The following is a 26741-nucleotide window of genomic DNA, read 5'->3' on the forward strand; positions in this document are numbered from 1 at the left end:
AAAGCACCTCACAGCATGTTATTGGTATCTATCTTACCTTTTCATATTAAAAAATAGACACATTATTAACTCTGTGATGGCTTTTGGGTCCTCAGTTACATCTGGAAAGTGGGGTGATAATCCAAAGGACTTGCTTTGTAGGACAGGGTTCTGCATAAATCGAGTTGGATGAGCTTGCCCCATCCCCAGCTCCAGGGCAGAAGTTGTAGTTAGGGTTGTCTTGTTGAAGAGAACCACACTTCAGTCAAGTGACCGTAATTAAATTATGCTGCCCAGCTGAGAGCAGCCTGCCAGCATTTACCTATGCAGTCCTGTAAAGTCACTGTTCAAATACAAGTTTTCCTTTTCCAATTCCAGCTTCAGTTGGAGTCTGTCAAAGCTCAGTGTTTGGCATTAACAAAGCAAAACCACGTGCTGAGCAAGAAGGTTAAAGAGATGAGCAACTATTCACTACTGAAAGAAGGGAAGCTGGAACTTGAGACGCAAAATAAACTACTTAAACAACAACTGGAAGACATGAAAAGTGAAAACTTGAATCTCCTAAACCGTAAGTCTTTTTTTTTTTCCGATTTGCCTGTTTTTGTAATTCATGTTAGGTTCATATTAGGGAACTGCTCTAAGGGAGGCTACAATTGGGAAGATTTTATAAAGTTAAGATTCTCAGATTGAAATTCCTTTCTTTTTGCTTGCTATTCCATAATTCGTAGTGTAAGAAGAAACATTTTTTTTAATTTAATTTTTATCATATATTATAGTTGATTTACAATGTTGTGTTAGTTTCAGGTATACAGCAAAGGGATTCAGTTATACGTGTACACATATCCATTCTTTTTCAGATTTTTTTCCCATATAGGTTATTACAGATCATTGAGTAGAGTTCCCTGTGCTATACAGTATGTCCTTGTTGATTATCTATTTTATATGTGGTAGTGTGCATATGTTAATCCCAAACTCCTAATTTTATCCCTCCCCCCACCTTTCCCCTTTCATAAGTTTGTTTTTGAAGTCTGTGAGTCTGTTTCTGTTTTGTAAATAAGTTCATTTGTATCATTTTTTTAGGTTCCACATACAAGTGACATAATAAGATATTTGTCTTTTTCTTTCTGACTTACTTCACTTAGTATGATATTCTCTAGTTGCATCCATGTTGTTGCAAATGGCATTATTTTGTTCTTTTTTATGACTGAGTAGTATTCAGTTGTACATATGTAACACATCTTTATCCATTCCTCTGTTGATGGACATTTCAGTCGCTTCCATGTCTTGGCTATTGTAAATAGTGCTGCAGTGAACATTGAGGTGCATATATCTTTTTGAATTATGGTTTTCTCTGGATATATGCCCAGGAGTGTGGTTGCTGGATCATATGGTAGCTCTATTTTTAGTTTTTTAAGGAACGTCCGTACTGTTCTCTGTAGTGGTTGAACCAATTTACATTGCCACCAACAGTGTAGGAGGATTCCCTTTTCTCCACACCCTCTCCAGCATTTATTGTTTATAGACAGTTTTTTTAAAGGAATTTTTTCTTTTTTTTTTTTAAACTTATTATTTATTTTATTTTTGGCTGCCTTGGGTCTTTGTTGCTCCACGTGAGCTTTCTGTAGTTGCATAGAGCGGGGGCTACTCTTTGTTGTGGTGGACAGGCTTCTCATTGCAGTGGCTTCTTTTGTTGTGGATCATGGCCTCTAGGTGTGCGGGCTTCAGTAGTTGTGGCATATTGGCTCAGTAGTTGTGGCTCACGGGTTTTAGAACACAGGCTCAGTAGTTATGGCGCATGGGCTTAGTTACTCCGCAACATGTGAGATCTTCCCGGACCAGGGCTCGAACCCATGTCCCCTGCATTGGCAGGCGGATTCTTAACCACCATGCCTCCAGGAAAGCCCTGTTTATAGACATTTTGATGATGGCCATTCTGACCCATGTGAGGTGATAACTCATTGTAGTTTTGATTTACATTTCTCTAAATACTAGCAAAGTTGAGCATCTTGTTGTGTGCCTGTTGGCCATCTCTATGTCTTCTTTGGAGAAATGTCTATTTAAATCTTCTGCCCATTTTTTGATTGGGTTGTTTGAGCTGTGTGAGCTGTTTTGTATATTTTGGAGATTAATCCTTTTCGGTTGCTTCATTTGCAAATGTTTTCTCCCATTCTGTGGGCTGTCTTTTCATTTTGTTTATGGTTTTCTTTGCTGTGCAAAAGCTTTTAAGTTTAATTAGGTCCCATTTAAAAAAAATTTTTTTATATTTTCGTTACTCTAGGAGGTAGATCCAAAAAGATATTACTGCAATTTATGTCAGCGTGTTCTGCCTATGTTTTCCTCTAAGAGTTTTATAATATCTGGCCTTACATTTAGGTCTTTAATCCATTTTGAGTTTATTTTTGTGTATGGTGTTAGAGAATGTTCTAATCTCATTCTTCTACATGTAACTCCACTTTCCCCAGCACCACTTGGTGAAGAGACTGTCTTTTCTCCATTGTATATTCTTGCTCCTTTGTTGTAGATTAATTGACCATGGGGCATTCTGTTTTTTGGGCTTTCCTGTTTTTTGAACTATATTTCTGGGCTTTCCTGTTTTTTGAACTATATTTCCGTTTTTGTGCCAGTACCATACTGTTTTGATTATTGTAACTTTGTAGTATAGTCTGAAGTCAGGGAGTCTGACTGCTCCAGTTTCATTTTTCTTTTTTCTTTTTTTTAAAAATTTATTTAATTAATTAATTTATTTGGCTGTGTTGGGTCTTCGTTCAGTGAGCGGGCTTTCTCTAGTTGTGACGAGTGGGGGCTACTCTTTGTTGCGGTGCATGGGCTTCTCATCGCGGTGGCTTCTCGTTGCGGAGCACGGACTCTAGGTGCGCGGGCTTCGGTAGTTGTGGCTCATGGGCTCTAGAACACAGGCTCAGTCGTTGTGGCGCATGAGCTTAGTTGCTCCGCAGCATGTGGGATTTTCCTGGAGCAGGCCTCGAACCTGTGTCCCCTGCATTGGTAGGTGGATTCTTAACCACTGCACCACCAGTGAAGTCCCTCCAGTTCCGTTTTTCTTTCTCAGGTTTGCTTTGGCTGTTCAGGGTCTTTTGTGTTTCCATACAAATTTAAATTTTTTTCTTCTAGTTCTGTGAAAAATGCCATTGGTAATTTGATAGGAATTGCATTGAATCTGTAGATTGCCTTGGGTAGTATAGTCATTTTGACAATATTGATTCTTCCAATCCAAATACGTGGTATATCTTTCCATCTGTTCGTGTCATCTTTAGTTTCTTTTATCAGTATCTTATAGTTTTCAGAGTACAGGTGTTTTGCCTCCTTAGGTAGGTTTATTCCTAGGTATTTTATCCTTTTTGATGTAATGGTAAATGGGATTGTTTCCTTATTTTCTCTTTCTGATCTTTCATTGTTAGTGTGTAGGGATGCAAGAGATTTCTGTGTATTAATTTTGTATCCTGCAGCTTTACTGAATTCACTGATGAGCTCTAGTAAGTTTTCTGGTAGCATCTTTAGGATTTTCTAAGTATAGTATCATGTCATCTGCAAACAGTGACAGTTTTACTTCTTTTCCAATTTGGATTCCTTTTATATCTTTTTTGTCTCTGATAATTTGGAAGTCCTATCCACAGCAGTGTTGTATAAAAGTGGTGAGAGTGCACGTCCTTGTCTTTTGTCTTTGATTTTGTTTGTTGATAGTTTTTGTGTGTGTGTGTCTTTGCTCTGTTGGATATTTTTTTTAATTTATTTTTTATTGAAGTATAGTTGAATTACAATGTTTCATTAATTACTGCTGTACAGCAAAGTGACTCAATTATAGATATATATACATTCTTTTTCATATTCGTTTCCATTATGGTTTATCACAGGATATTGAATATAGTTCCCTGTGCTATATAGTAAGATCTTGTTGTTTATCCATTCTATACATACCAGTTTACATCTGCTAATCCCAAACTCCCACTCCTACCCTCTCCCACCCGCCCACCCCCTTAACAACCACCAGTCTATTCTCTATGTCCTGATTTTGTTTCTCTTTCATAGATAGGTTCATTTGTGTCATATTTTATTTTTTACTTCTTTCAAGTCACTTCACCTTTTATTTTACTTTTTTAAAGTTAATTTTTATTGGAGTATAGTTGCTTTACATGTGTCATATTTTAGATTCCACATATAAGTGATATCATATGGTATTTGTTTTTCTCTTTCTGACTTACTTCACTTAGTATGATAATCTCTAGTTGCATCTGTGTTGTTGCAAATGGCATTATTTCATTCTTTTTTCTGGGTGAGTAGTATTCCATTGTATGTATGTACCACATCATCTTTTATCCATTCATCTCTTGATGGATACTTAGGTTGTTTCCATGTCTTGGCTATTGTGAATAGTGCTGCTATGAACATAAGGGTGCATGTGTCTTTTTTAATTAGAGTTTTCTCCAGATATATGCCCAGGAGTGGGATTGCTGGATCATATGGTAATTCTATTTTTAGTTTTCTGAGAAACCTCCATACTGTTTTCCACAGTGGTTGCACCAACTTACATTCCCACCAACAGTGTAGGCGGGTTTCCTTTTCTCCACATCCTCTCCAGCAATTTGTCATTTGTAGACTTTTTAATAATGGCCATTCTGACTGCTGTGAGATGGTACCTCACTGTAGTTTTGATTTGCATTTCTCTAATAGTTAGCCACGTTCAGCATCTTTTCATGTGCCTGTTGGCCACCTGTATTTATTTTTTGGAGAAATGTCTTCTGCCAATTTTTCAGTTTGGTTGTTCTTTTGTTTTTGAGCTGTGTGAGCTGTTTGTATATTTTGGGAATTAAGCCCTTGTCAGTCTTATCATTTCAAATATTTTCTCCCGTTTTGTAGGTTGTCTTTTCATTTGTTTACAGTTTCCTTTGCTGTGCAGAAGGTTGTAAGTTTGATTAGGTCCCATTTGTTTATTTTTGCTTTTATTTCTGTTGCCTTGGGAGACTGACCTAAGAAAACATTGGTATGATTTATGTCAGAGAATGTTTTGCCCCTGTTGTCTTCTAGACATTTTATGGTGTCATATCTTATGTTTAAGTCTTTAAGCCATTTTGAGTTTATTTTTGTGTCTGGTGAGAGGTCGTGTTCTAACTTCATTGGTTTACATGTAGCTGTCCAACTTTCCCAACACCACTTGCTGAAGAGACTGTCCTTTTTCCATTGTATATCCTTGCCTCCTCTGTAGAAGATTAATTGACCATAAGTGTGTGGGTTTATTTTTGGGCTCTCTATTCTGTTCCATTGATCCATATGTCTGTTTTCTTGCCAATGCCATGCTGTTTTGATTACTGTAGCTTTGTAGTATTGTCCCGACAGGTTTTGATAGAACACTCCTTATCTGTCTCTGAAGGGAGAAGAGGTGGGCTTTCCAGTTAATATGAGGATTTGAAAGAGTTCTGTTATGTGGAGAAGGACGCAAGAATGGTAAAATTTGCATTTATGTTCATTAAATTATTTTGTTTTGAAATTTGTGAGTCAGAATTGCTTGTAGTACATTTGATAGACTACAAAAAAAGGAAGAACAATTTGAAACTTGTTTGGCTGCTTTTAAAAGTCAAGCGGCATAAATCAGAAAGAGAAAGACAAATATGATATCACTTGTATGTGAAATCTAGAAAGATGGTGCAGATGACCTTATTAGCAAAGGAGAAATAGAGACACAGATATAGAAAACAAACTTATGGTTACCAAGGGGGAAAGGGGGTGTGGGATGAATTGGGAGATTGGGATTGACATATATACAGTACTATGTATAAAAGAGGTAACTAATGAGAACTGACGGTGTAGCACAGGGAACTCTACTCAGTGCTCTGTGGTGACCTAAATGGGAAGGAAATCTAAAAAAGAGTGGATATATGTATAACTGACTCACTTTGCTGTACAGCAGAAACTAACACAACATTGTAAAGCAGCTATACCCCAATTTTTAAAAAAAAGATAAACAATAAGGACCTACTGTATAGCACAGGAAACTATACTCAATATTTTGTGATAACCTATAATGGAAAAGAATCTGAAAAAATATATATTATGTATATGTATAACTCAGTCATTTTGCTGTATACTTGAAACTAACACAACATTGTAGATTAACTAAACTTCAATTAAAAAAAAAAAACTAAAAGAAAAAAAAGTCAAGCGAAATGAGAACACTTCGGGGTGGTAACGACCAGGCTCTTCTACCTTCTTAGGCATAGCTCAGCCATCTCCTAAACTGCTGATTTTTCAGAAAGAATTAAAGAAAGGAGAAGATGCTATCACCTTTGAGCATAAGGAGTTTGAAACCCAGAAACAAGCTCTGCAAAAACAGCTGCAAAGTGAAGTGAGTATTTCTCCTTGAGCACCCAGGGGTCAGGCCAGTCCACTGCGTAGACGTGTGAACTTGGCACACGCCACACTGGTGTAAGTGGGATTTATTTTAACATCAGAGATCCCTCAAGGTGCTAAAGGGTGTCCTTTCTCATCTGAGAGAACTGTCCAGTGGTCATGTGACTTTATATTCATAATAGTCACAAAATCCAGAGGCAAGCAAACTCAAACACAACATTTTCCAAGTCCTGATGGTGCCCACAGTGGAAGTGTCGCAATTCTCACCCTGTGACTTGGAAATACTGCTGCCCTCACTCTGGTGTCTGCCCATGCCCTGGAGTAGCCGCTCTGACATGCGTGTAAGAAGAAATGGAAACTTGTGTTATCGGTCGTCATTTTAAAGGGACCCTGTGGGTTACGGGTGTAAAGCTGCTCAGAATTGGCAAAACAAAAAAAGAGAATAAGCGCAACGAGAGAATTGTTCCCTTTGAAGTGAGCTGTGATCTGTTTTACGTTGATTTCTTCTTCTCTAATTCTCTGCAGGTTGAGCACTCTGCCCAGCTGAAGGCCCAGATACTAGAATACGATGCTTCTGTCCAGGGATTAACTGTGCAGCTTACCGATTTGAAATTGCAACTGAAACAAACTCAGATAGGTTAGAGACATTTTTAACCTGTGTGTGTGTGTGTGTGTGTAAAACTTCTGACGTTTGTGGAAATGTAATAATTGTTACTCGTTGAATTTTTAGTAATTCTCATAGTAGGGGTAAAGCCGTAGAGACATGGGCCATCTTAGAAGTCAAACTCCGTGTCCGTTTCATGGATACCAGCCAGGTCGTCAGCTAAAGTGACTTGCTTTCACAGGTGCCCCATGCTTGGGGGAGCCTCATACCCCAGATAGGAAAGGTGTGGTAGTGATGCAGAGGCCCCCAAATTCATCCTGGACCTAGGCTTTCCTTTTTTATTTGCTACCCTGATAATAAGAGCGGTCTACTCTTTAGTGGTTTTATATACTCCTTGACAGGTGTATACACCTGTCGGATAAGCAGAGTGCCCTGGCAGAAAGAGCACTGCCACTGGAATCAGAAAATTGGTTTTGTACTCCAATTTTGAAGTTAGTTGTTTGGCCTTGGACATGTTGCTTTTAACTTCCTTGGGCCTCAGTTTCCCCCTTTGTAATGAGGATAATAATACCTTCTGTGCCATGGAGGACGAAGGGGAAAGGTGACTGGCTCCAGTACAGTGCCTGGGGCATATAAAACACTGGGGAAATGGCCACTGCTATCATCTTATTACTATGTCTTCCTGTGGATGCGTGACATCTGCCCCTCTTCCTTCATAACAAGTGTTCCTAGGCTTAGACACTTTCTTTAGCTGCTTTCAAGCTCAGTGGAAGTTCCTGAGTGTTTGTGATTTTGAGCCTTCCTCAGTTCCTTCTTCCCACTCAGGCCCTTGGCCCCTTCTCCCCACACCACTTTTATTTTGGTCTTTTTACTCATCTCCGCTCTTTCCCGTTCCTCATTTTCCTTCCACAATTCTGCCTTTGCCAAACTGCCCACAGCTGAAACTGTACCAAGCTCGTATCATTAGAAATAGTTGATGGATGAGGATGGAAGCTAATGAGGATGGAAACTTCTGGAAGATGGACATCACAAGCATCTGTCCCGTGGTATCATCAAGGTGGCCTTGCAGGAGAGGAGTGGTCACATTTGCTGGCTTTATTAGGCCAGCGCAGTGACTCGATGCCTCGCTAACTGGGGGATTCAGCTGCAGTCCGCCATCCACGACGTGGGAACTGTGAGAGTTCTGGGCCCACAGTGGTGGCCTGACCGCATGTCCTCCTTATCTGAGACTCAGGCTGCAGGCAGTGGATTTTGCCGCAGCCCTGAGAGTTTGGGAGCGGCATCCTGTAGTGAGACACATTATTTTGAAATCAGATGTGTGAACATTCATGCTGAGTGGAATAATTGTAAAGATTATAAATGGGTTTATATCAGTTCAGGTCAGGTTTTTCAACTACATGAGTTCAAGTCTGGTTAGGCTTTGTCCCCTAATTGTAAATACCTTTTCATTTCTCAAAGCTTTTAGATTTCAAGGTCATGCATAATGGATTGTGAAATAATAACATACGTTACGAATGAGGGCATATGAAGCAGTAGCTGGTACACATAAGCTCTCAAGTAAATGTTAATAATTACTGTTATGACCGTGGTTTCACAAACTATTTTTTTATTTTTGTTTATTGAAGTATAGTTGATTAACTGTTAATTTCTGCTGTACAGCAGCGATTCAGTTATACGTATATATACATTCTTTTTGATATTCTTTTCTATTATGCTTTATCATAGGATACTGAATGTAGTTCTCTGTGCTCTACAGTAAGACCTTGTTGTTTATCCATTCTATATATAATAACTTACATCTGCTAACCCCAACTTCCCGTTCCATCCCTCCCCCAACCCCCTCCCTCTTGGCAACCACAAGTCTGTTCTCTTTGTCCGTGAGTCTGTTTCTGTTTTGTAAATATGACACAAATGAACATATCTTAGATTCCACATGTGATATCACATGGTAGTTGTTTTCTTTTTCTGACTTACTTCACTTAGTATGATATTCTCTAGTTGCATCCATGTTGCTGCAAGTGGCATTATTTTGTTCTTTTTTACAGCCGAGTGACATTCCATTGTGTGTGTGTGTATATGTGTATATATACCACATCTTCTTTATCCATTCATCTGTTGATGGACATTTAGGTTTCCATGTCTTGGCTATTGTAAATAGTGCTGCTCTGAACATATGGGTGCATGTATCTTTTTGGATTAGAGTTTTGTCTGTATACGTGCGCAGGAGTGGGATTGCTGCATCATATGGTAATTCTGTTTTTACTGAGGAACCTCCATACTGTTTTCCATAATGGCTGTACCAACCTACATTTCCAACAACAGTGTAGGAGGGTTCCCTTTTCTCCACACCCTCTCCAGCATTTGTTATTTGTAGACTTTTTAATGATGTCTATTCTGACCGGTGTGAGGTGGTACCTCATTGTAGTTTTGATTTGCGTTTCTCTAATGATTAGCAATGTTGTATGTCTTTTCATGTGCCTATTGGCCATTTGTATTTCTTCTTTGGAGAAATCTCTACATAGGTCTTGAGCCAGTTTTTCGATTGGATTGTTTGTTTTTTTGTTGTTGAACTGTATGAGCTGTGTGTATATTTTGGAAATTAAGCCCTTTTTGGTCGCATAGTTATAAAATATTTTCTCCCATTCTGTGGGTTGGCTTTTGTTTTATGGTTTCCTTTGCTGTGCAGAAGCTTGTAAGTTTGATTAGGTCCTGTTTGTTTATTTTTGTTTTTATTTCTATTGCCTTGGGAGACTGACCTAAGAAAACATTGGTAAGATTTATGTCAGGGAATGTTTTGCCTGTGTTTTCTTCTAGGCATTTTATGGTGTCATGTGTTATGTTTAAGTCTTTAAACCATTTTGAGTTTATTTTTGTGTCTGGTGAGAGGGTGTGTTCTGACTTCATTGATTTACATGTGACTGTCCAACTTTCCCAACACCACTTGCTGAAGAGTCTGTCCTTTTTCCGTTGTATAAGTATATTCTTGCCACCTTTGTTGAAGATTAATTGACTGTAGGTGTGTGGGTTTATTTCTGGCCTCTTTATTCTGTTCCATTGATCCATATGTCTGTTTTTGTGCCAATACCATGCCGTTTTGATTACTGTAGCTTTGTAGTATTGTCTGAAGTCTGGGAGGGTAATGCCTCCTGTTTTGTGTTTTTGCCTTAGGTTTGCTTTAGCAATTCTGGATCTTTTATGGTTCCATATAAATTTTAGGATTATTTGTTCTAGTTCTGTGAAAAATGTCATGGGTCATTTGATAGGGATCGCATTAAATCTGTAGATTGCTTTGGGTAGTATGGCCATTTTAAAAACATTCTTCCAATCCAAGAGCATGGGATATCATCCTATTTCTTTGAATCATCTTCAGTTTTCTTTACATAATTCTCAGCATATAAGTCTTTCACCTCCTTGGTCAGGTTCATTCTTAAGTATTTTATTTTTTGAGGTGTGATTTTGAAAGGTATTGTGTTTTTACATTCCCTGTCTGATATTTCATTGTTAGTGTAAAGAAATGCAACAGATTTCTGTCTGTTAATCTTGTATCCTGCTGCATTGCTGAATTCGTTTATCAGTTCTAGTAGTTTTTGTGTGGCGTCTTTAGGGTTTTCTGTATATAGTATCATGTCACCTGTATATAGTGACAATTTTACCTCTTCCCTTTCAATTTGGATACCTTTTATTTCTTTGTCTTGTCTGATTGCTGTGGCTAAGACTTTCAGTACTGTGTTGAATAGAAGGGATGAGAGTGGGCATCCTTGAGTTGTTCCAGATTTTAGCAGGAAGGCTTTCAGCTTTTCACTGTTGAGTATTACACTGGCTGTGGGTTTGTCATAAATAGCTTTTATTATGTTGAGACACGCTCCCTCTATACCCACTTCGGTGAGAGTTTTTATCATGAATGGATATTAAATTTTGTCAGATGCTTTTTCTGCATCTATTGAGATGACCATGTGGTTTTTGTCTTTTTTTTGTTGATGTGGTATATCACATTGATTGATTTGTGTATGTTGAACCATCCTTGTGAAGTTGCGATGAATCCCACTTGGTCGTGGTGTATGATCTTTTTTATGTGTTGTTGGATTCGGTTTGCTAATAGTTTGCTGAGGATTTTTGCATCTGCATGCATCAAAGATATTTTCCTTCTTGGTGATGTCTTTGTCTGGTTTAGGTGTCAGGGTGATGGTGGCTTCATAGAATGTCTTTGGGAGTGTTCCCTCCTCCTCAAGTTTTTGGAAGAGTTTGAGAAGGATCAATATAAGGTCTTCTTTGTATGTTTGGTAGAATTTGCATGTGAAGCCATCTGGTCCTGGACTTTTGTTTGTAGGGAGTTTTTTGACTACAGATTCTATTTCACTTCTAGTATCGGTCTGTTCAAATTATTTATTTCTTCTTGATCCCATTTTGGTGGGATATGTTTCTAGAAAGTTGTCCATTTCTCTAGGTTGTCAAATTTGTTAGCATATTAATTGCTCATAATATTCCCTTAGGGTTTTTTGTATTTCTGTGGTATTGGTTGTTATATCTCCTTTTTCCCTTCTTTATTTTGTTTATTTGGATTCTCTCTCTTTTCTTCTTGGTGAGCCTGGCCAGAGGTTTGTCCATCTTGTTTACCCTTTCAAAGAACCAGTTCTTGGTTTTATTGACTTCTTCTATTTTTTTTAATCTCTATTTTATTTATTTTCTCTCTCATCTTTATTATTTGCTTCCTTCTGCTGACTTCGGGTTTTGTTTGTTCTTATTTTTCTAATTTTTTAAAGTGGTAGGTTAGGTTTTTTATTTGACATTTTTCTCTTTTTTTTTTTTTTGAGGAAGGCCTGTATCGCTATGAACTTCCGTCTAAGAACTGCTTTTGCTATGTCCCATAGATTTTTTATGGTTTTGTTTTCATTGTCATTTGTCTCGAGGTATTTTTTAATTTCCTCTTTGATTTCATCATTGATCCATTGCTTTTTTTGTAGCATGTTGTTTAGTCTCCATGTAATCATTTTTTCTCATTTCTTTTTCTGTGGTTGATTTCTAGTTTCATGCCATCGTAAAAGATTCTTGAGATAATCAGAAAAGATTCTTGAGATAATCAGAAAAGATTCTTGAGATAATCTCTGTACTCTTAAATTTGTTGAGGCTTTTTTTGTTCCCTAGTATGTGGTCAATCCTAGAGAATGTTCCATGTGCACTTGCGAAGAATGTGTATTCTGGTTTTCTTTTTGTTTTGTTTTGGATGTAGTGTTCTGAAACTGTCAGTTAAGTCTAACTGTTCTGTTGTGTTGTTTAGTATCTCTGTTGCCTTACTGATTTTTTTTTTTTTTTTTGTCTACAAGATCTGTCCATTGATGTGAGTGGGATGTTAAAGTCTCATACTATTATTGTATTCTTGTCAGTTTCTCCCTTTATGTCTGTTAATATTTGTTTTATGTATTTGGGTCCTCCTGTATTAGTGCATATATGTTGATGTCTGTAAAATCCTTTTCTTGTATTGATCCTTTTATCATTGTATAGTGTCCTCCTTTATCTTTCTTTATGGCCTTTGTTTTAAAGTCTATTTTGTCTGATGTGAGTATTGCAACCCCTGCTTTCTTGTCATTTCCGTTTGAATGAAATATCTTTTTACATACCCTCACTTTCAATCTGTGTGTGCCCTTTGCCCTAAAGTGGGTCTCTTGTAGTCAGCCTATTGTAGGCTCTTGTTTTCTTTTTAATCCAATCTGCCACTTTGTGTCTTTTGATTGGAGCATTCAGTCTGTTTACATTTAAGATGATTATTGATAGATATGTAGTTATTGCAATTTTAAGCCTTGTTATCCCATTTATTTTATATTTGTCCATTTGGTTTTGTTTTTCTTTGTGTGGTTTGATGATTGTCTTTTGTATTATGCTTATGTTCTCTTGTTTTTGTTTTTTGTGAATCTGTTGTATGTTTTTGATTTGTGGTTACCCTGTTTTCAAGTATGTTAACCCCATTCTGTATCTGGTTGCCTTAGACTGGCAGCCATATAGGCTGAAACGCATTCTAGGAAATGAAAAAATAATCTACATTTTCTTAATCTCCTCCCCCACATTTTAAGATTTTGATGTCCTCTATTACATCTTTATATTCATTCTTTTGCTGTTCATTATGGTTATCGTCATTTCACAGAAATTTTTTGATTCTTTCTTAATCTGTGTACTGGCTTATTTAGTTGATTTGCTTTTTTCCTCTTTTCTATTTAGAGAAGACCTTTCAATGTTTCCTTTAGGATAGGTTTAGTGTTGCTGTATTCTTTTAGTTTTTACTTGTTTGAGAAATTCTTAATCTCTCCTTGTATTCTAAATGATAATTTTGCTGGGTAGAGTATCCTAGGTTGCAGATTTTTCTGTTTGAGAACTTTGAATCAATCTGTCACGGGCTTCCCTGGTGGCGCAGTGGTTGAGAATCTGCCTGCCAGTGCAGGGGACACAGGTTCGAACCCTGGTCTGGGAAGATCCCACATGCCGCAGAGCAACTAAGCCCGTGCGCCACAACTACTGAGCCTGCACGTCTGGAGCCTGTGCTCCGCAACAAGAGAGGCCGCGATAGTGAGAGGCCCACGCATTGCGATGAAGAGTGGCCCCCACTTGCCGCAAGTAGAGAAAGCCCTCGCACGGAAACGAAGACCCAACACAGCCAAAAATAAATAATAAATAAATAAATAAATGAGTTCCTTTAAAAAAAAAAAATCTCTCGCCACTCCCTTCTGGCCTGCAGTGTTTGTGTAGAGAAGTCAGCTGATAGCTTTATGGGGGTTCCCTTGTAATTAACTCCTTGTTTTTCTCTTGCTGCTGTTAGCATCTTCTCTTTAACTTTTACCATTTTTATTATAATATGTCTTGCTATAGGTCTCTTTAGGTTTACGTTGTTTGGGACCCTCTGTGCTTCCTGCATATGGATATCTGTTTACTTCTTGAGGTTTGAGAAGTTTTCAGCCATAGTTTCTTCAAATACATTTTCGATCCCCTTTTCTCTTTCTTCCACTTCTGGAATCCCTATTATGCATAGATTGGCATGCTTTATATTGTCTCATAGTTCTTTTATATTGGTTTCATTTTTTTTTTTCATTTAGCTTTCTGTCTGCTGTCCTGATTGGGTGATTTCCATTATTCTATCTTCCAGATCACTTATTCGTTCTTCTGCATTATTTGTTTTGTTGTGGCCATGCTGCACAGCTTGCGGGATCGTAGTTTCCTGACCAGGGATTGAACATGCGCCCTCGGCAGTGAAAGTGCGGAGTCCTAACCACTGCACCACCAGGGAATTGCCTGTTCTTTTGCATTATTCATTCTGCTATTCATTCCCTTTAGTTCAGTTTTCATCTCGGTAAATGAGTTTTCTAATTTTTCTTGGTTCCTCTTTATAGTTTCTAGTTCCTTTTTACAGTACTCTGCATTTTTGTCGATATCCTGTTTTAATTCCTTCAGTATTTTCCTTATCTCCTTTTTGAAATTGGTGTCTATTAAACTGAAGAGATCTGTTTCTTTGTTCTTTTAGGGGAATTTTCTTGGTCTTTTAACTGGGAGCGGTTCCTCTGCTTCTTCATTTTACTTATATTTCTCTTATTCTGTGAGTTTAGGAGAATCAGTTATCTACTGTGGTCTTAGAGGGCTATTTATATGTGGCATCATCCCTGTGTAGCGTCTGTGGGTTTAATATTTTTTTGGCATGAGAGCTGTTTTTAGTATGGATGCCTGTCGCCTCTTTCCTCAACGTGTGCTGCTCATTATCCCCTTGATGGGGGGGGTGTGCAGACGCGGCAGCTGCTGCCCAGTCCCGGAGTTCTCGGCAGCAGTGGGGTCTCGTGCACCCCTGGAGCACACAGTGGGAGCAGAGGCAGCTTGCGGCCACTCCTGGAGCCTGGGAGGGCGGCGGTGGTGGCTTGCAACTGCTCCTGGAACCATGCGAAGGCAGCTGTGGTGGCTTGCGGCTGCTCCTGGAGCCTGGGAAGGCAGCGGTGGTGGCTTGCGGCCACTCCTGGAGCCTGGGAAGGCAGCGGTGGTGGCTTGCGGCCGCTCCCGGAGCCTGGGAGGGCAGCGGTGGTGGCTTGCGACCGCTCCCGGAGCCTGGGAGGGCAGCGGTGGTGGCTTGCGACCGCTCCCGGAGCCTGGGAAGGCAGCTGTGGTGGCTTGCGACCGCTCCCGGAGCCTGGGAAGACAGCGGTGGTGGCTTGCGGCCGCTCCCGGAGCCTGGGAAGGCAGCGGTGGTGGCTTGCGACCACTCCCGGAGCCTGGGAGGGCAGCGGTGGTGGCTTGCGACCACTCCCGGAGCCTGGGAAGGCAGCGGTGGTGGCAGCTGGAGACTGCTCCTGTAGCTCGTGTAGGTGGTGTCCTGCTGCCTTAGAGCATGCACAGCGAAGAAGGCTGCAGTGGTGGGTCCCACCCCTCCCCTTGCGCACCCCCCAAACAGTGGCGCCTGGCTTCCTCTGCATACACCCTCAGGTGTGGTTGCATCAGACGTCAGCCCCTTCAGGCTGTTTGCACACAGCCCACCCCAGTCCTCTCCCCGGGTCTGATCTCCAAAGTGTGAGCTTCAGCACCCAGCCCTGGCCCACGCTGGCGGGCGCGCATCTCAGACTGGGGAGTACAGGGCGGTGGCACAGACCTTTTGTGCAGGTCTCTCTCCATCCTAGCTGCTGCAGACTGGTTGCTGCGTTCTCCTCCGAAGCTCTCTGTCTGTCCCGGCTGATCTCCACGCTGGGGAAGGGACTTGCTGGGGTGCAGGAACCTGGCCTCTTGCACAGCTCCCTCCCAGGGTGCAGGTCCTGTCCCGCTTCCTTTCTCACTCTTTTTTTTTTCTTTTTTCTTTTGTCCTACCTGGTTGCACGGAGATTTTCTTGCTCTTTCAGGTGTCTGAGGTCTTCTGCTAGCGTTCAGTAGGTATTCTGTGAGAATCGTTCCACATGTGGATATGTTTGATGTATTTGTGGGAGGAGGTGAACGTCATGTCCTGCTATTCTACCATCTTGATGGCTCCCTCCACAAACTGTTTAATGTGCCAGTTTGCCCTTATTACTTTGATTTTTTAGAAGAGAAATTCTCAATGTATTTTAATTTGATTCTCCACCTTTTCCCTTTCTGTCTCACACTGTCTGTCTGTTTGTAACCCATAGCTCTGGAGAATGAAGTGTACCGCAACACGAAGCAGTCTTTGTTAAATCACTCCATCAGTGGGTTAATGAGTGGCAAGGAGGGACCTCGTGATGATGACGTAAGTGGGGATTTCTTGAAAAATCCTCTGAGACAAGAGGAATTGATGGCAGTCCCAGTTATACCACAGATCCCCAGTTACCCAAATGCCAGCACGGAGAGTAGTTCCCCCGATTCCGACCTTGAGTTTGTAGCCAATACCACGGCAAGGGTGAGAGAGCTGGAGCAAGAGGCCGAGCGCTTGGAAAAAGCTTTCCAAAACTACCATCGAAGGGTCAGTCGGTGCCCCGCCAAGAGCCCATCGGCAGCCAGGAGCCTGCCCTCCCTGCACCTGCTGAGAGCTCTCAAGAATGTTCCTGCACGTGCTCCTGAGAAGTGTGTTTTTGCAGAGGACAGAGTTGCCTCTCAGCAGCCTCTCTTGAATGCGCATAGAGGGGACGAGAGTGAGGTATCTGAGGTGCCAGGCAGCACAGCCTCAAGGTCACACAAGGACACGGACTCCGGACGCCTCTCCTCCACTCCCCTCCCCAAAGCAAGGAGAAGCCTTGATAGTGAGATGTACCTGGAAGGTAAGCTACTGCCACAGGGGTTGCAGGATGCTCTGGATGTGGGTGGATTGGTCCTCATCGGCCCTCTCCTCTGAGTGAGAGCGCAGCCAGGACGGCAGCAGGTCGTGGGAGCCGGGCCCAGGAGAGCCCTGCCTTTGAACCGCGGGCTCCTGGGGAACCACGGCGTCTCCTCCGAGTCACAGTTGCTGTGGGAGGCCATGGTATAGAGCATCAAGTGCCAGCGTTTTGCTTGGCACAGAAAGGTGTTCAGAGACTGACAGTGGCTTTTCCTTGGCTGCTGGTTAGTTTCATGTGTTTCCTTGTTACCACTGCAGTTTCATTCAGGTGCCTGAATTGTCCGCTCTGTGGATCATTCACACATACTCCACTGTTTGCAAGGATGATAGAATTCATTTTCAAAGCAATAGAACTCTTTAGAAACCACACTGCTGTCTTCTCCACACAATCTGTAACATGCTCACCCTGGTTCCTCCTGCCTTGTAGGTCTGGGCCAGTCCCCCGCTGCTGTCCCCAGTCCCGACAGAACGCCGCAGCCTTCACCTGCCGAGTCCAGGCACAGCCTTTCCGTGCACTCGCTCTCCAGCCCTGCAGAGCAGAAGGCCGGGTATGTACCACCTTCTGCCCAGCCTCTGCCAACGCAGGTTGCTGCCTACGATCTCAGTCATGGCGTGTTTGGGTCTTTTAGGTGATATTAAAGACTGTGTGGCAGTATAGAATTTGCAGTCAGATTGTGAGATGTGTGATCTTTGAGAATCATCTGAATTACCTGGGGGAAAAAAAGACTCCTTTTAGCAAACGAGTAATTTTGACTCATTTGCTAAACTTGATGTATAGAATAGGTACTGTGGTATTAATAAGCATTTGCATAGTTCCATGAATAGACTTGGTTTATAAAGATAAAACAGACGTACAGACTGCAAAACCAAATAAATTGAGTGTAAACTTAAAATAGTTTCATACATCATTAAAAAGCCACAAATATTTAGGCATTTAAATATAAGCAAATAAGGTTCCACTTTGTAAATCATTGAAATAAATTCGAAAGTGGTATTGGGTCCTAGGGTATGATGGCTGAAGCAGGATGCGGTGGGTGTGTTGAGAAGCTCGGGGGAGGGAGGGGCAGGCTGGCATTCGAGTCACGTGGGGGACTCCTGCCTGGGCCCAGTCCCCGTGGCAGGAGATTCTGACTCCTTCATTCTGGGCTCAGGCCTAGGCATCTATGTGTTGATGCAGTTCTACTGTACAGAGTTGAAAACTGCCACATGTGCCTGTCCTGGTCCTCAAGTATGTAATATTTTTTATATCACTCCTTCTGTGCTAAAGCCAAGAGGAGAGGCAGGACACACGTGGGCCGAGGTAGGGCACTGTGGTGTGTTGCATCTTCAGCTGGCTCACGCTAAAGGTGTGCACAGCTTTTCAAAAACTTGCTTTCAAAACTTTTTGGTTCTTTTAAAAAAAAAAAAATTCCTCCTAGGAACAGCCTTGTTATCCTCTGTGAACAATGGTAGTACCTACCTCACAGCATGAGGTGGTCTGGAGGAGTGACTGAGTTAAAGTGTATTAACTGTTTGTAATGATGCCTGGTGCGTGGAGAGCGCCCAGTGCACTGTAGCTTTTATTCTCTATGAGTCCACGAAAAATTAATTTTCTAAAGCATTTTCTCGAGTCACAAAAGGCTTTTTCATCACCCTGTGCTCTTGTGTCTTACATTATTAAAGCTTCACATTCTTGAATTTTATTCTTCCCATCCAGTCTTTATCAAAGACAAACAGAACTTCAAGACACAAGTGAATTTTCAAATCTGGCCAAACTAGCTTTTAAGGATCGTGAGGAATTTGAACCATCTTTTGAATGTAAGTTTAAATATTAATACTTGTTTTTGTAAGTTCAAAATGTAGAAATTTAGTTTTGGTAAAACATACCCCTTGTTATAAACAACAAAGCAGTTACGAATTAGGCCATTTTTATTTTGTGATAAAACCACACGTACAGATATAGTGCCTCGTTTTTGTATCACAAAGATTTTCAGGTTCTGAGTTCCATTTATTAAAAATTTCATGATAACTAATTGCAAAGTCAGAGCTAAGCCCATAAATGAATCCTTAATTTATGAAGTTTAGGATTGCCTCAGATTTAAAATACCTATTTAAATAGATTTAAATGACTTCTTAATTTTGCTTTTTTTTCCTCTTTTATGGAATGTGAAAAAGTTATTTTTTAAAAAATTATACTGATTCCATCAATTGCCTCAGATTTAGAAAACCCTTTCTTAGAGAGTGGAGGTAAAAGAGTATTTAGCTTAAGAGTCTAGAAACTGGTCTCCTGACTTTGGCCCTGCCTTATACTGAAGCAGGAGGCTCCGAGGTAGAACAGTCTAAACTAAGGATGTAGAGTCAACCAGCTCTGAGGTTCTTTCTGGCTTGGCAAGTCTTGTGTTATTTTTGGTTATAGAAGCTTTATTCATGATAGCCAGAAACTTGAAACAACCCAGGTATCCTTCAATTAGTGAATGGTTAAACAAATGATGGCAAATCTGTACCATGAACTACCACTCTGCAATTACGTGAAACGGAGTATTGATACATGCAACAGTTTGCATGGATCTCCACGGAATTAGCTTAGTGAGAAAAATCAATTCCAAGATTACATACTGTAATAGCTTATATAACATTCTTTTTTTTAATTGAAGTACAGTTGATGTACAATATTATATGTTACCATGTACAATATAGTGGTTCACAATTTTTAGAGGTTATACTCCATTTACAGTTATTATGGAATATTGGCTTTATTCCCTGTGTTATATTGGGAAGTCTTTTTTTTTTTTTCTTATTGGGGTATAGTTGATTTGCAGTGTGGTGCTAATTTCTGCTGTACAGCAAAGTGACTCAGTTATACGCCTATATACATTTTTTTATATTCTTTTCCATCATAGTTTATCCCAGGAGATTGGATATAGTTCCCTGTGCATATAGTAGGACCTTGTTGTTTTATTCATTCTAAATGTCATAGTTTGCATCTACTAACCCCAAACTCCTAGTCCATCCCTCTCTCTCCCGCCTCTTCCCCTTGGCAGCCACAGGTCTGTTCTCTATGTCTGTGAGTCTGTTTCTGTTTCATAGATAGGTTCATTTGTGCCATATTTTAGACTCTATGTTCAAGTGATATCCTATGGAATTTGTCTTTCTCTTTCTGACGTACTTCACTTAGTATGATAATCTCTAGTTCCATCTGTGTTGCTGCAAATGGCATTATTTTGTTCTTTTTTATGGCTGAGTAGTATTCCATTGTATATATGCACCACATCTTCTTTATCCATTCATCTTTCAATGGACATTTAGGTTGTTTCCTTGTCTTGGCTAATGTGAATAGTGCTGCTATGAACATAGGGGTGCATGTATCTTTCTGGATTCGAGTTTTGTCTGGGTATATGCCCAGGAGTGGGATTGCTGGACCATATGGTAATTCTATTTTTAGCTTTCTAAGGAACTGCCATACTGTTTTCCATAGTGGCTGCAACAACTTACATTCCCACCAACAGTGTAGGAGAGTTGTTTGTTCTCCACACCCTCTCCAGCATTTATTATTTGTAGACTTTTTAACGATGGCCATTCTGAGTGGTGTGAGATGGTACCTCATTGTAGTTTTGATTTGCATTTCTCTGATAATTAGTGATGTTGAGCATCTTTTCTTTTTTTATAAATTATCCCAATATTTGATTCATTAAAATTTGATTCATTATAATTTATTAAAATTATAATTTACAAAATACTTTGATTTACATATTATTTGGTCTACCTGGTTCTAACCTTACTCTACTAAAATATGTTCTCAGCAAAATAGAGTGTTAAAACAGTCAAATAATGATATATCACTCCTCTGCTCAAAACCCTGTACTGGCTTCTCAAGTATCCCACTCAGATGAAAAGTCCAGGTCCTTACGCTGAGGTTAACAGTTCTCTCTGTGGTATTCACTCTCCCCGCAAATCTTCCCTTTTTGCCTATAAAGGGGTCTCAGATTATCACCATTAGTATTACCCATTCAGTTCAGGGCCATTAAAACCAATTAAGTCATGGGACTTCCCTGGCGGTCCAGTGGTTAAGAGTCTGTGCTTCCAATGCAGGGGGCACAGGTTCCATCCCTGGTTGGGGAACTAAGAATCCCACTTGCTGTGGCCAAAATAAATAAATAAATAAAACCAATTAAGTCAGGTGATCTGGAACATGCACTCTGGCCCTCTTGATCTAGTTCCCTTTACTTCTCAGATCTCAGCTCACTCTCCTGGCTCATTCAGTTTAGGCACCTGGGCTTCCTTGCTCTTTTCCCAACACTGTACCCTTTTTATATATTGTCACATTCAATTTGCTAAAGTTTTGTTAAGAATTTTTGCATCTAGAGCATCTTTTCTTTACTGGCCATCTGTATGTCTTCTTTTGAGAAATGTCTATTAAGGTCTTCAGCCCATTTTTCGATTGTGTTGTTTGTTCTTTTGTTGTCGAGTTGTATGAGCTGTTTGTATATTTTGGAGATTAAGCCCTTGTTAGTCGCATCACTTGCAAATATTTTCTCCCATTCTGAGGGTTGTCTTTTTGTCTTGTTTATGATTTCCTTTGATGTGCAAAAGCTTATAAGTTTGATTAGGTCCCATTTGTTTATTTTTGTTTTTATTTCTGTTGCCTTGGGAGACTGACCTAAAAAATATTGTTACGATTTATGTCAGAAAATATTTTCCCTAGGATTTTTCCTAGGATTTTTATGTTGTCATGTCTTATGTTTAAATCTTTAACCCATTTTGAGTTTATTTTTGTGTATGGTGAAATGGTGTGTACTAAATTCATTAATTTACATGCAGCTGTCCAACTTTCCCAACGCCACTTGCTGAAGAGACCGTCTTTTTCCCATTGTATATTCTTTCCTTCTTTGTCGAAGATTGACCGTAAGTGTATGGGTTTGTTTCTGGGCTCTGTTCTGTTTCATTGATCCATATGTCTGTTTTGTGCCAGTACTATGCTGTTTTGATTACTGTAGCTTTGTAGTATTGTCTGAAGTCTGGGAGGGTAATGCCCCTGCCTTGTTTTTTTGCCTCAGGATTGCTTTGGCAATTCTGGGTCTTTTATGGTTCAGTATAAATTTGAGGATTATTTGTTCTAGTTCTGTGAAAAATGTTATGGGTCATTTGATAGGGATCACATTAAATCTGTAGGTTGCTTTGGTTAATATGGCCATTTTAACAACACTCTTCCAATCCAAGAGCATGGGATATCTTTCTATTTCTTTGAATCCTCTTTAATTTCTTTATTTATGTTTTGTAGTTCTCAGTGTATAAGTCTTTCACCTCCTTGGTCATGTTTATTTTTCGGTGTTTTTGTTTTTTGGATTCTGGTGCAATTTTAAAAGGTATTTTTTTTTACATTCCCGTTCTGGTATTTCATTGTTACTGTAAAGAAATGCAACAGATTTCCAAATGTTAATCTTGTATCCTGCTGCTTAGCTGAATTCATTTATTAGATCTAGTAGTTTTTGTGTGGAGTCCTTAGGGTGTTCTATATATTGAATATAGTGTCATGTCATTTGCATATAGTGACCATTGTACCTCTTCGCTTCCAATTTGGATATCTTTTATTTCTTTCTCTTGTATGATTGCTGTGGCTAGGACTTTCAGTACTATGTTGAATAGAAGGGGTGAGAGTGGGCATCCTTCAGTTGTTCCAGATTTTAGCAGGAAGGTTTTCAGCTTTTCACTGTTGAGTATTACATTGGCTGTGGGTTTGTCATAAATAGCTTTTATTATGTTGAGACACGCTCCCTCTATACCCACTTTGGTGAGAGTTTTTATCATGAATGGATGTTGAATTTTGTCAGATGCTTTTTCTGCATCTATTGAGATGACCATGTGGTTTTTGTCTTTTGTTTATGTGGTATATCACATTGATAGATTTGTGTATGTTGAACCATCCTTGTGAAGTTGCGATGAATCCCACTTGGTCGTGGTGTATGATCTTTTTTATGTGTTGCTGGATTCGGTTTGCTAATAGTTTGTTGAGGATTTTTGCATCTGCATGCATCAAAGATATTTTCCTTCTTGGTGGTGTCTTTGTCTGGTTTAGGTGTCAGGGTGATGGTGGCTTCATAGAATGTCTTTGGGTGTGTTCCCTCCTCAAGTTTTTGGAAGAGTTTGAGAAGGATCAATATAAAGTCTTCTTTGTATGTTTGGTAGAATTTGCGTGTGAAGCCATCTGGTCCTGGACTTACGTTTGTAGGAAGTTTTTTGACTACGGATTTCACTTCTAGTGATCGGTCTGTTCAAATGATTTATTGCTTCTTGATTCCATTTTGGTGGGCTGCGTGTTTCTATAAAGTTGTCCGTTTCTTCTACGTTGTTGAATTTGTTGGCATATAATGTTCATAGTGTTGTCTTATGTATTTCTGAAGTATCAGTTGAGATTTCTCCTTTTTCATTTTTTTATTTTGTTTATTTGGATTCTCTCTCTTCTCTTCTTGGTGAGCCTGGCCAAAGGTTTGTTAATTTTGTTTACCCTTTCAAAGAACCAGCTCTTGTTTTTACTGATTTTTTTCTATTTTTTAAATCTCTATTTTATTCATTTCCTCCCTGATCTTTATTATTTCCTTCCTTCTGCTGACTTTCAGTTTTGTTTGTTCTTTTTCTAATTCTTTTAGGTGGTATATTAGGTTATTTGAGATTTCTTTTTGTTTTTTGAGGAAAGCCTGAATCTCTATGAACTTCCTTCCAAGAACTGCTTTTGCTATGTCCCATAGATTTTGTATGGTTGTGTTTTCATTGCCATTTGTCTCAAGGTATTTTTAAATTTTTCTTTTTTTAAAAAAATATTCGTTTATTAATTTATTTGGTTGCTCCAAGTCTTGGTTGCAGCACGTGACATCTTTGTTGCCACGTGTGGGATCTTCGTTGCAGCATGTGGGATCTTTAGTTGCGACATGTGGGATCTAGTTCCCTGACCAGGGATCGAACCCAGGCCCCCTGCATTGGGCATGCAGAGTCGTAACCACTGGACCACCAGGGAAGTCCCTAATTTTCTTTTTGATTTTCTCGTTGACCCATTGGTTTTTTAGTAACATGTTGTTTAGTCTCTGTGTAATTGTTTTTTTCTCATTTCTTTTTCTGTGCTTAATTTCTAGTTTCATGCTGTTGTGGTCAGAGAAGATGCTTGAAATAATTTCTGTATGCTTAAATTTGTTGAGGTTAGTTTTGTGCCCTAGTATGTGGTCAGTCTTAGAGAATGGTCCATGTGCACTTGAAAAGAATTCATATTCTGTTCTTTTTCTTGGATGTAATGTCCTGAAAATATCAATTAATTCTAACTTTTCTACTGTATCATTTAGGACCTCTGTTGCCTTACTGATCTTGTCTAGAAGATCTGTCCATTGATGTTAGTGTGTGTTAAAATCTCCTGCTACTATTGTATTCCCATCAATTTCTCCCTTTATGTCTGTTAGTATTTGTTTTATGTATTTGGGTGCTCCTATATTACGTGCATATATGTTGATGCGTGTAAAAGCCTCTTCTTGTATTGATCCTTTTACCATTATATAGTGTCCTTCTTTATATTACTTTATGACCTTTGTTTTAAAGTCTATTTTGTCTGTTATGAGTATTGCAATTGCTGCTTTCTTGTCATTTCCGTTTGCATGATATCTTTTTCCATCCCCTCACTTTCCATCTATGTGTGTACTTTTCCCTAAGATGGGTCTCTTGTAGGCAGAATATTGTAGGCTCTTGTTTTTTAATCCAGTCTGCTACTCTGTTGTTGTTTTTTTAATTAATTAATTAATTAATTTGGTAGTGCTGGGTCTTAGTTGCAGCACATTGGCTCCTTAGTTGCAGCAGGTGGGCTTCTTAGTTGCAGCATGCATGTGGGATCTAGTTCCCTGACCAGGGATTGAACCCGAGCCCCCTGCATTGGGAGCATGGAGTCTTAACCACTGCACCACCAGGGAAGTCCTTCTATGTCTTTTTATTGGAGCATTCAGTCCATTGACATTTAAGGTAATTATTGATACATATGTATTTATTGCCATTTTAAATCTTGTTTTCCAGTTAATTCTATGTTTCTTCTCTGTTCTTTCTTTTTGTGGTTTGAAGATTTCCTTTTATCTTATGCTTGTGTTTTGTTTCTGGTTTTTGTGAATCTGTTGTATGTTTTTGACTTGCAGTTGCCCTGTTTTTCAAGTATGTGAGTCCCTTCCTGTATCTGCTTGTTTTAGACTGATAGTCATATAGGCCCAAACACATTCTTAAAAAAAAGTCTACATTTTCTTACTTTCCTTCCCCACCTTTTATGGTTTTGATGTCCTTTTTTTTACATCTTCATGTTTATCCTTTTGCTGTTCCTTGTTTTATCGTCACTTTCACAAATTGGGTTTTGTTTTTTTCTTTTTGATCTATATACTGGCTAATTTAAGTGATTTACTTTCAATAGTGATTTCTTCTTTCCTGTATCTTTTTTTTTTTTTTTTTCTATTTAGAGAAGACCTTTCAATATTTCTTTTCAGGTAGGTTTAGTATTGCTGTTTTCTTTTCGTTTTTGCTTGTCTGAGAAATTCTTTATTTCTCCTCCTCTTCTAAATGATAATCTTGCTGGGTAGAGTATTCTAGGTTGTAGATTTTCCCATTTCAAGACTTTGAATATATTTTGCCACTCATTTCTGGCCTGCAGCGTTTCTTTAGAAAAATCAGTTGATAGCCTTATGGGAGGGTTCCCTTTTAATTAACTCTTTGTTTTTCTTTTGCTGCCTTTAGAATCCTCTCTTTAACTTTTGCCATGTTTATTATAATATGTCTTGGTATAGGTCTCTTTGGATTTACCTTGTTTGGGACTCTTTGTGCTTCCTGTATCTGGATATCTGTTTCTTTAGGTTTGGCAAGTGTTCAGCCATAGTTTCTTCAAATACATTTTCTAACCCCTTTTTCTTCTCCTTCTGGAATCCCCATTATGGGTAGATTGACCTGCTTTATATTATCCCATTGGTCTCTTACATTGCTTTCTTTTTTTTTTTTTGGTTTTCTTTCTGCTGTTTTGATTGTGTAATTTCCATTATTCTGTCTTCCAGATCACTTATTGTTTCTCCTGCATTATTCATTCTGGTATTCATTGCCTTTAGCTCACCTTTAGTCTTGGCAAATGAATTTTCTAATTTTTCTTAGCTCCTGCTTATAGTTTCTAGTTCCTTTTTATAGTTATCCACATTTCTGTTGATAGCCTTTCTTAATTCCTTCAGTATTTTCTTTTCTTTTCTTTTCTTTTTTTTTAACTCAGTGTCTGTTAGACTGAAGAGGTCTGTTTCATTGTTTGTTCTTTCAGGGGAATTCTCTTGGTCTTTTATCTGGGAGTGGTCCCTCTGCTTCTGCATTTTACTTATATTTCTCTTACTCTGAATTTAGGAGAAACAATTATCATCTACTGTGGTCTTGGAGCGCTATTTATATGCAAAAGCATCCCTGCGTAGCTTGTGTGAGTTTAGTATTTTTTTGCGTGAGGACCGTTTTTGGTTTGGATGCTTACCATCTCTTTCCTCAGTGTGTGCTGGTTGTTATCCCTGTGATAGGGGTGTGCAGGTGTGCGGCCCATGCATCCTCCCAGGAGGGCAGGGGCAGTGGTTGGTGCCCGGTTGTGGGATCCTCGGCAGTGGCAGCGGTTGCACCTGCCCCCAGAGCTTGTGTAAGCGGTGCCCTGCCACCTGAGAGTGCACATGGAGAGAGAAGCTCCTATGGTGGTCCTGCTCCTCTCCTTGCACGTCCCCCAACAACGGCACCTTGCCTATCTGGCCGTCCCAGGCTTCTTCCTGTACTCCCTCAGTTGTGGCACACCACACCCTAGCGCCCTCAGGCTGTCTCCCCGGTTCTGACCTCTGAAGCCTGAGCCTCAGCACCTAGCCCCCACCCGCCCCAGCAGGGTGAGGGGTGCCGGGTGGCGGCACCAACCGTCTGTGCAGGTCTCTGTCTGTTTTGCCCTCTGCAACCCGGTTGCTGCGCTCTCCTCCAAGTCTTCGAAGCTCCCCCTCTTTCCCAGCTGATCTCCCCACCAGTGAGGGG

The 26741-nt window shown here is 39.8% G+C and overlaps 1 protein-coding gene across 1 annotated transcript in view; it reads left to right on the top strand.

Annotated features, from left to right (window-relative positions):
- The window catches only part of LOC133082989 (centriole and centriolar satellite protein OFD1-like), a 58232-nt gene that overhangs the window by 25715 nt on the left and 5776 nt on the right, over positions 1 to 26741 (top strand). Inside the window, 6 exon segments of the mRNA XM_061179654.1 lie at positions 358 to 547; positions 6204 to 6334; positions 6865 to 6976; positions 16063 to 16668; positions 17152 to 17272; positions 18421 to 18521. Of these exon segments, the coding sequence (XP_061035637.1) occupies positions 358 to 547; positions 6204 to 6334; positions 6865 to 6976; positions 16063 to 16668; positions 17152 to 17272; positions 18421 to 18521 (1261 nt within the window).

Source organism: Eubalaena glacialis, unplaced genomic scaffold, assembly GCF_028564815.1.
Source record: "Eubalaena glacialis isolate mEubGla1 unplaced genomic scaffold, mEubGla1.1.hap2.+ XY H_3, whole genome shotgun sequence".
Lineage (NCBI taxonomy): Eukaryota > Metazoa > Chordata > Mammalia > Artiodactyla > Balaenidae > Eubalaena > Eubalaena glacialis.